This window comes from Engraulis encrasicolus, chromosome 2, assembly GCF_034702125.1.
Source record: "Engraulis encrasicolus isolate BLACKSEA-1 chromosome 2, IST_EnEncr_1.0, whole genome shotgun sequence".
NCBI classification, from domain to species: Eukaryota; Metazoa; Chordata; class Actinopteri; order Clupeiformes; family Engraulidae; genus Engraulis; species Engraulis encrasicolus.
In genome coordinates, this window is record NC_085858.1 from 13,264,903 (window position 1) to 13,275,007 (window position 10,105).

The 10,105-nt window shown below is 45.1% G+C and overlaps 1 protein-coding gene across 1 annotated transcript in view; it reads left to right on the forward strand.

Annotated features, from left to right (window-relative positions):
• The window catches only part of LOC134468661 (alpha-1,6-mannosylglycoprotein 6-beta-N-acetylglucosaminyltransferase B), an 89,226-nt gene that overhangs the window by 35,186 nt on the left and 43,935 nt on the right, over nt 1–10,105 (forward strand). The window contains exon 7 of the mRNA XM_063222558.1: nt 284–453. Within this exon, the coding sequence (XP_063078628.1) occupies nt 284–453 (170 nt within the window). The remainder of the gene's footprint in view (nt 1–283; nt 454–10,105) is intronic.

Consider the following 10,105-nt stretch of genomic DNA (forward strand, 5'->3'; position numbering starts at 1 on the left):
TCCATACACTATACACACAACTTACACATTTGCATTCACTCTGCACATTATCCATGCATGCATTCATTACAAATGCACACAAACATGTGCAGCCACACAGTAGATTGTTATTGACACTGGGGCTTGTGGTCTGGTGTATAAACTAGCTCATCAGTTCCAGTTGCTGTCCACCCTGCCTACTTTGCTGAAGCAGAAACCGTTCACCTCTGACCTCCTTATCTTTCTCTCCCTCTCTCCTTCTCTCTCCCACTCCTCATCCCTCTCCCCCTGTCTCCATCTGCAGGTCTTGGTGCATGTGGGCTTCCTGACGGAGGAGTCAGGGGACATGTTCAGTCCTAAGGTGCTGAAGGGGGGGCCCCTGGGGGAGATGGTTCAGTGGGCCGACATCCTGACGGCGCTGCACGTCCTCGGCCACAGCCTCCGGGTCTCCTTCTCCCTCAAGGAGCTGCAGGGGTGAGTGAGTGTCTGAGCAGCTCTCCTGACAGCTCCAGACTCCAAGGTCCATTTTGCAGCACGCCATGCAGATAGCTGCTGTATGCCCAGTGCATACTCACAGGATTTTATGGGGATACTGTATGCCTGCAGCATTTCAGAGCAGTTAATTAAGATTTTTCTCCATTGACTGTATTTCTACCTTTTTTGTTATTTTCTGTGTTTCATTCTCACAGATTTCTGTTCTTTTTGTCTTTTCAATTTTCTTTGCTGTTTCTTTTTTTGTATTTTTTATTCTATTTCCTTTTTTGTTGCCTTTGGCTATCACTGTTCTTTCTTTCTTTCTTTCTTTCTTTCTTTCTTTCTTTCTTTCTTTCTTTCTTTCTTTCTTTCCTACCTCTCCTTGTTATTTAATAATCAGCATTGGAGCCACATGATTCCATTGACTAGTTGAAGGTGTGAAGGCAGTACACAGTAATGGCTGTGTTCCAGATAGTCCCCAGAGTCCTTTGGGGAGGGCTGGACTTGAATCAGGTCTGTGGGTCAGTTGGTGGCTGCTGGCTCCTAATAGTAGTATCCCAGTGTTTCCCATACATTGAGGAAACTATGGCGGCCCGCCATAGTTTAAATTTGGCCGCCATAGTTTCCGAAAATGTAAAAAAAATATATATATTTTTTTAAACTTTTTTTTTTTTTTTTTAACGATATCCGTTTTTGTTAAAAACGATTTGAATTAAGATTTCCTTCGCATTTTCCTTCTGGAGTAAATACATCCTATAGAGAAAACCACAAGTGCTTGAAAGACAGAGGGATCAAAAGCCTAGTCAAGTTGTTGTAGTTAACTTGGGTTTGGGAGCAATAAAGAAAACCTTCAGAGAAGGGACAGTTGAGATGAGTTTACTAACACTCCCCAGGCTTTGTTTTACAGTTGTAATGAGTTAGGTGACAGGCCTTCATTGACACGGCAGAGGAGACATTGGGCTGCATATAGAAATGAATGTGTAATGAATGTGAATATAGACATAAATGTGTAATATGTTGTTCAGCCCTTTAAAAGGGAGGAATTTTGAAAAACTGGCCCTGTGACCAGCACCCCTCATGTAGAATGTGTACGCCTATAGGGGAAAAGGCACAGCCTACCCTCTTAGACCCTTTTTGTCTATGCGTTAACAATTTCACAGTATTCTTAAACCCCTGCATGAGGGACGAATGAAACTGTTGTAAACAGAAATGATTCACTTTACTAATTTTTTAGGTAAAATGTTATGCTAATATGCTAATATCATGGGTAAAATGTTATGTAGCCTTATTTCTCAAAATATAAATGGCTGAAATGTAGGCCTAGGCCTATAGTTTCTCCATGCGGCAATGTCATACTGTACTCTTTGTTTTGACAATTTGGATTTACACTGCGTGAATACACCCAACAACCCCCCCCCCCCCCACCACCCCAAAGGCCCGCGTGAAAAGACCCCCCCCCCCGGGGAAAAAAAATCCCAGCTGCCCCCATAGTTTCCAAAATTTCTGTGGGAAACACTGTATCCTGATGGAGGGCAGTGGAGCAGCACATTGGTTTAGAAAAGTCCTGGCCCATTCTCCACTTCTCCCCTTCTTCTCTCCCCTTCCCCCCTTCTCCACTGCTTCCCTTCCTTTCCACACTTTCTGTTCCTGAGCAGCAGCCTCCCAGCCCACCTATAAGTGGCCCAGATTGCCCTGGGCTCTGCCTGCTGATCCTGCTTTGTTTTGAGGCAGAGCAGGGGGCAGAGAGGGGAGAGGGGGCTGCGGGGGAGAGCGGAGAGAGTCTGGGGATGGGGATGTGGGGCTTCAGAGTGTAGCTAAAAGAGGAGCGAGGGGCTGGGATGGAGGGTGGGGTTGTGGAGATGTGGGGCTTCAGAGCGTGGCTAAGCCGCTGCAGGCTCCACTGAACTTTTGTCAGTTCCATTTGTTGCATCTGGCTGCCCAGAGTGATCCGGCAGTGTCGTGGAAGATGGCATCTAATCTCATCTAATGCTGCTGGGTGTCTGTCTGACTGACTGTCTGACCTGACAGACTGTGTGGAGAGTGTGAGTGCATGTGTGCGTAAGTGTGCGTTTGTGTGTTTTGTTGTTAGGTGCGTTCCGGCATGGGCCTGGCAACTCGCTGTGTTCTCATCAGTTTAAACCTCAAAACAGCCAACAACAGCGACATCCTTGTCTGGACACATCCTGTCTGGAGAGTTGAGAAAATATTGATTTCAGCAGGAGACCCAGGTGCCACCACAGACAAAGCCACAGAACCCAAGTTGATCTAAATAGCAGAGAAATGGTACAGAAAGGGGTTCAGTGTACTGCAATTCTTGTCTACTTTGTCCTTGGTCTTTATTTAGAAAAGTGGAGTTACATTGTGCATGTAGCTGTTATTGTGAGCTGTGTTTCAGCTATTATTGAAACCGTAGCTTTTAGTATGAGCTGTGTTTCTGCTATTATTAAAACGTAATCTCCATCCTCTCTGCAGATGCAGGTAAATTGATGGCTATTCTCCTACGGTACTCATTGATGTGCAGAAGGAAACGAGCCCTGAGATTTGTCTTCCGCTTTTCCCGTCTCGTCAAAGATGATCTTCAAAGAGGCGCTCAACACCAATACATCTGGGTGATGCGCCATTAGTGTCTGAGAGAACGAGGCAGCAATTCACAAAGTTTCTTTTCTCTGTAATCCTTCACAGAAACATACTTCTTCACCACACTCACACACACTCTCTCTTTCTCTGTCTTCCTCTCCTCGCAGTTTTACTCTATCTCTCACTTTATCATCCTTTCTATCTGTTTATCTCACTCATTGTCTTACATGCACGCATGCATGCACGCACGCACGCTCGCACGACACACAGGCACATGACGCACACATAACGTACATGTAGTCAATACTTACTGTACACACATGCACATGCATAGATGGACCCTCACACACACACACACACACACACACACACACACACACACACACACACACACACACACACACACACACACACACACACACACACACACACACACACACACACACACACACACACACACACACACACACACACACACACACACACACACACACACACACACACTCTCTCTCTCTCTCTCTCTTTCTCCATTAAGCTGACAGATAGTTATCTAGGTTGCCTTGGCTCAGTATCCCTTGGGGAGGTTTCTATTTAGATTTCATCTCCCTATCATCCTTTTGCTGCTCAGCAGAAGATTGATCACGCTGGAAAACAAGAAAAGAAGGAGAAGAGAGAAGAGAAGAGAGGCGAGCTGTAATCATATGGCACATTAGTCTGTGGCAAAACCTCCTCCTCCTCTTCTCTTCCTCTCCTCCTGCTCAAGCTGCTTGGCTCTACTCCCATCCTCTGTGTTACGTACTGTAGTGTACATCGCAGCAGCTGTGGAGGTTGTGGACACTTTGTTTCTCCCCTGATGTCTGTTCATGCTCCAGTAGCTTCTAATCCTGATGTGAATGACTTTGCTCCACTTTGGAAGGTGGAGTATGTAGAACATGCTGCACTGTGTGTTTTGTTTAGTTCTGAAGATCCCTCGTGTAGAACATGCTGAACTGTGTGTTTCGTTTAGTTCTGAAGGTCCCTTGTGACTTTTATGTTGCTGCTGCTCTGTAATGGTTTGTATTCCTTGGCTATTGATGATGAAACAAGGTGATCTATGCACACACATGCACGCGCGTGCGCACACACAAACACACATGCTTGATGATGATACTTGAACCTTAAACTTAGTCAGAGGGAGCTCCATGCACAGACCCACACACTCATCTGCTCATTCCACTTCATGATGCTTGAAGCTCTAACCTATTCAGAGTGTGCATCAGCAGTGTCAGAGAGCTTGTTGTGTTTAAACTGGTGAAGTTGTGTTGTGACTGGCCCATGGAAAGAGATACCCAGGCAGGCGTTGCTATGGTGGTGGTGAGAGAGGGGGTGTTAAGCTATCTGTGTCCGTGGTCGTTGTGCGTGACGCTAGCTGCTCAGCATGGTGTGACTGACTGACTGACTGGGCTGGATCTTGTTGACCAGTTCTGTGTGCAAGAGGAGACAAGCGCCTAGTGTTTCCCATGACACCTGACCACTCACCACCCACGTCATTATGTGCACACACACTCTCTCTCTCTCTCTCTCTCTCTCTCTCTCTCTCTCTCTCTCTCTCTCTCTCTCTCTCTCTCTCTCTCTCTCTCTCTCTCTCTCTCTCTCTCTCTCTGTCTGTCCCTCACACACAGACACTCATTGACACTCATCTCTAGGGAAGGGTGTGGGTAGAGAGAACAAATGACGAACCAATGATGGGAGAGACTAGACTAGTATGTTACATGAAACCCTAGTGGCAGAAAATATTTATTGCCTGGCAGGTTGGTCTAGCATCGCACCATGGGGAATAATTGACGACACAGCAGGGGCCAATTACGTGCAGTTGGATGGATTGCCAACTGTCCATTTTTCCTATGGTGCAACCCCAGACTGTACATCTCTTGCCTGGTTAGGGAGAGACAGATGGAAGACAGGATGATGGAGGAAGAAAGAGAAAGAGTAAGTAAGGTAGAAACAAAGGTGGAACCGTAAACATGCATATTTTATCCTTTGACACAGAATCCAATGTCAGTTTGTATTAGAAGGGGCAGGTGGGGAGAAGGGACAGGGGAAGGGCCAGTGAAGTTAAAGTCCATATGCCTCTGTGAATAGATGTGATTTAAGGTGCTTTTTGAACGTAGCCAGTGTGGGGGCCTGGCGTATGTTGGGAGGTAGACTGTTCCAGAGCGTGGGGGCAGCAATACAAAAAGCTCTGTCACCAACAGTACGGAGTCTGGCTCAGGGGATGATGAGATTGTCCTTTTCAGAAGACCGCAGAGACCTGGACTGGGAGTGGGGTTGGAGGAGTTCAGAGAGGTACTGAGGAGTAAGAGAGTGAAGTGATTTGTATGTCAACAGGAGAATTTTGTACTGAATGCGGGACTTCACTGGGAGCCAGTGAAGCTGTCTGAGTGTGGGAGTGATGTGTTGCCACGGCTTCGTGAGAGATATAATTCTGGCTGCTGAATTTTGAACATACTGTAGTCATTCCGAGGCTTTCTTGGGTAGGCCATACAGTACCCCATTGCAGTAGAGAAGACTTAATAGAAAGAAAGATGGAAATAGGGATAGAAAGACAGATATCATGTTGGCTGAAATAGTCAGAGAATGTCAGTGGGAAAAAGAGATGGAGGGAGAGAGCAAAAGACAGAGAGAGGGACAGAGAATGGAAAGGAGTCATGGGACAGGCAGAAGATTGACAGCGTGGTCCAGTAGGACTGGAGTCTAATTGCACAGTGTCCTTGTCATGGTGTGTGTCATTGTTTGCTGTGTGTCAAATACAGTAACTAGTGTGGTCCCCATATTGGGTTTTTGTTGTTATTGATATATTGTTAGAATTAGCGTTGTGCTTTGTCTGGGCACAGTTCAGCATTTTTTAGTTCTGTTAGCAATGCCCCATAATGTGTGTGTGTGTGTGTGTGTGTGTGTGTGTGTGTGTGTGTGTGTGTGTGTGTGTGTGTGTGTGTGTGTGTGTGTGTGTGTGTGTGTGTGTGTGTGTGTGTGTGTGTGTGTGTGTGTGTGTGTGTGTGTATACAATCGTGTGTGAGAGTGTGTGTACGATCGTGTGTGTAGAGGTCCATGATCCATGGCTGAAGATTCCTCCTCCACTGGGGTATAAAGTAGGGCACAGGAATACATTTGGGGCTCGGGGAGGTGGCATCCCATGATCCTTTGCCAGAAATGCAGCTCATTATTGTGCTCAGACAACCTGTATAACACACCACACCCTCCCCTCTCTCGCCACCCTGGATGTGCTGCTGCTGCCTGAATGGGGATTGTGGGGTATAAACAGTGTGCTCTGGCCCAGTGTCTGCCCTTGGGGACACTGCTGTGCTACGAGACAAGATATTTGTTTACCACATAGTACATAGCAATACTGGGTAAAGTTGGGCATGCAGTGAAATTGGTGCTAGTTGGCCTTTACTATGCCTGTGGAGGGAGAGTAAACTAAAGTGCACAGGATGCAGTTTGGGGAGCTGGTCTTATGAAAGGCAGGGGTGGAATAGGTAATGGAGGCTTAGGGGCTGTGGAGGAATGGGATGAATACAGAAAGCTGTAGTTTTAACTCTTATTATGGACCCTGCTATACAGTTTGCTGTTAGCAGAATGACAATAACCAAGTTGCAATATACTGCTGAAGACCCAGTGTAATGATTAGTTACACTCAGTCTTACCCAGTGTATTATTAGTACTATGGTAGTTCAGCCTTTTTCAATGACTTTTACAACATTCCAGTGTGTATTATGAGACTACAAGCTAAAAAGACAAAAAAGCTTAAATAATTTGTTTAGTGTTAAACTGTGTTGTGGTATAACAACTCCCACTCAGGTGTGAAGAAATTCACACCAGAGCTTACTTCGAGTTAGTGCAGATTACAATTTCACACATCCACGTATAGCATGGATTTGGCTCAGTTCCACTGGTGTAGTCTTCTGTGATGTGTATGAAGCTCTGGAGTTTAGAAATGAGCACAGAGCATGCTCCCCCATAGCATGGCAGCTGTGACAAAAATGCTCTTGTGGTTTCATTAGACTGCAAAATGGGATTAAACCTTCATTTGACTGTGTATAAACCACTGGAGCTCCAATGGATCTAGAGCACTGTGGTATGTGCCAGTGATGTGCCCTGCCAGCATAGTTCATGTAAATGAATACATTACAATATGATCCCTATGATGACTCTGAGATCACAGGTCTGCTTTATGCCTTGGCCCCGATACTGTAGCTCACTACAAGTTCTGCCACAATATGACAAGCGTTTTTGGTTCTTGCAAACTTGCTTCTTGCTTCTATAAAAGTTTGTTGAAACCCCCTCGTTCTGAGGAATATGCAAAGTGGAGTCCAACTTTTGGTGATGCAATTCACAGGTCTTTTTGTCTCACATATGCCAACGAGACAGGAAGATATTGTGATGGACAGCTGTTTTTATTTCATTTATTTGTCGGTGTCCATTTTATTATTTGTATATCCTGTGTTTGAATGTAAGAACATTATTATTCTTCATTGGTGTTGCGTACAGTATTTTCTGTGGTTGCAAGATTTTTTTGTGCAAGCTGGACATTTAGTATAGTTATGATGGTACTCCCCATTTGTTTTGCTCTTTAATATCAGGAGGAGACATGGGTGTAATTTTACGGGGGGACGGTGGGGACATGTCCATACCACTTTCCAGATAAACCTAGCTTGTCCCTACCATTCTTTCACAAATATAATGCAAAAGCAGCATATCCGGACCATTTGCGATTGAAATGTCTCCACCACTTATCGAGCCAAACCTATACCTTTGGGAGGAGAGCATGTGGTAATTAAGAGATGTCACATGAGGTTCGAAATTATTTTGAATTCACCAGTGTTCTTTTTCAGTTGGAGATGAGTATGGAACCGGTAACAAGTCTCCTGATGGTGCAGGTCACCGCGATACAACCCAGCAATGTCTCTGATACTTCAACACTTTGTGTGGACATTTTTTTTTCATGCTCGAGTATCGTGTTGGACCTGTTTCATCCATGCTGGATTATCCTTTTTTTGTGGACTGTTCAATTCATGGGTGCCTGTGAGGACGCCACTTAACACATTCAATACCAGCCGTTTTTTGGAATTCAACCGTACACTCCCAGCCAATTTCATCATTTTATGTCATTTTTTGAACACCCACCGAATATATACCGACTATTGGAATTACTGACTAAACAAGGACTTAAAAGGAACATGAGCTTTATATTTTTTATTTAGGCTATGTTTATGTGTTAAATTATTTATGTATTGTGAGGAACCTTGCACAAGGAATTTTCAGTTGTGAGTGTGACCCAGGCCTAAGGTCTTTATTTTGTAACTTGTTGGGGTTTTTGCTTCAACTATGCTTTTAATACTTACGATCATTTTCCTAACCTCCCACGCAGGGCAAACTAACTTTTTTACTCACCAGCCAAAATGGCTAGTAAATGTTAATCTTACTAGCCAAACACACTTATTAATGGGTCAAAGTGGCTAGTAAGTTGGTCTTTTTTACTAGCCAAACAGAAATTTCACCAGCATTTGCCCGGTTGGCTGATGTTAATTTAGAGCCCTGCGATGTCCCACTTAACACTTAACAGTATGCTTCATGGGTTTAAAACAACAGCTACGCTAAGACTGCTAACAGGAACTTTTCTGATGTTTTTTTTTCCGGGGAACTCCGTCCGAGCTGCTATTTCAGAGGGACAAGGCGTGCTGTGCGTGTGTGTGTGTGCGAGTGACTGACTGACGTGGGCACCGTTGGCAGTGCCATCTGATCTGCTTGAGTGATGTAGTAGCTGCTCGCTCTCCTCTGCTGCCTGCTCTCCTGTGATATTATGCTGCAGATGAATAATGTACGATTCTTAATGCCACAGAGTTTCCAGCATACAGCAGATAACTGTTTGTATTTTGTGTGTAGGTGTAATCTGTTTTCATACAAATACAATAAATGTGATGTGCTTTTTGTTGCATTATCTCTAAATTGGTTTGTTTTAGAATTAACGTTTAGACACGAGTGACCTTTGCATGACCAGTCTTTAATATGTAATACCACTCACATAAACACGTTTTGGATATAAAAGGATTTTGTGGGGCCATTTGGGAGATCAGCAGAAGGTTACTGTGCTTTGCTGTTGTTGCTGCTGGGGTGTTGTGGTTGTTTTGTTTACCCATCATCCTCTGTAATCAGATGAGGGTGCTGAGGCAGAGGCCGTGGCAGAGTCTACTAGCCCTCTGTGACCCTGGCTGTGTAGCCATGATGACTGTGGCGTGCTGTGCAATGTCTTGCTGCTGGCATCTCCTCTATGACCCTGGCTGTGTAGCCGTGGTGACTGTGGCATGCTGTGTGGTGTCTTGCTGCTGGCATCTCCTCTATGGCGCATACTATGTTGCAGAGTTCAATCCTACTGTTGGCATTTCCTCTTGGACCCAGACTGTTTTGCGGCCGTGGTGACTGTGGCATGCTGGGAGGTTTCCTGCTGTTGGTATGTCCTCTATGACCCAGGCTCTGATGTGACCATGACAGTGCTGTGTGATGTGCTGTGGTCAGTCCTGCTGCTGGCATTTCCTCTATAATGAGAGAGAGAGAGAGAGAGAGAGAGAGAGAGAGAGAGAGAGAGAGAGAGAGAGAGAGAGAGAGAGAGAGAGAGAGAGAGAGAAAGAGGGAGAGACTGGAAAGAGAGAGCCACGAGGGGACACTGAGAGTTGTCCTCTCTTTTCCCTCCTCAGCTCATTTTATGCTACATACGTAACTGCAAATTGAATCTCCTTCCTTACTCTGCAAGCTCAACAGGAGAGATTTGCATATATCCAATTAAATGCCTGCAACACGCCACATCCAGTCGATTCACCACACACACTGCCAAAACACAAAAGCTCTTTCCATCTTTATTGCACGTTTTGCACTTGAGCTGCACCAATTTATCACTTTTTAATATTCCAGACAACGCCACGTACAGTAACCCACCCACTGCCACCACCTTCCCCATTTTTTTTTTCATCCAAGCCAGCCCAGAAGAGAAAGTCCAATTTCCAGTGGCCTTCGCTGTCAGAGCTGGTATCTGTTGAGTGAG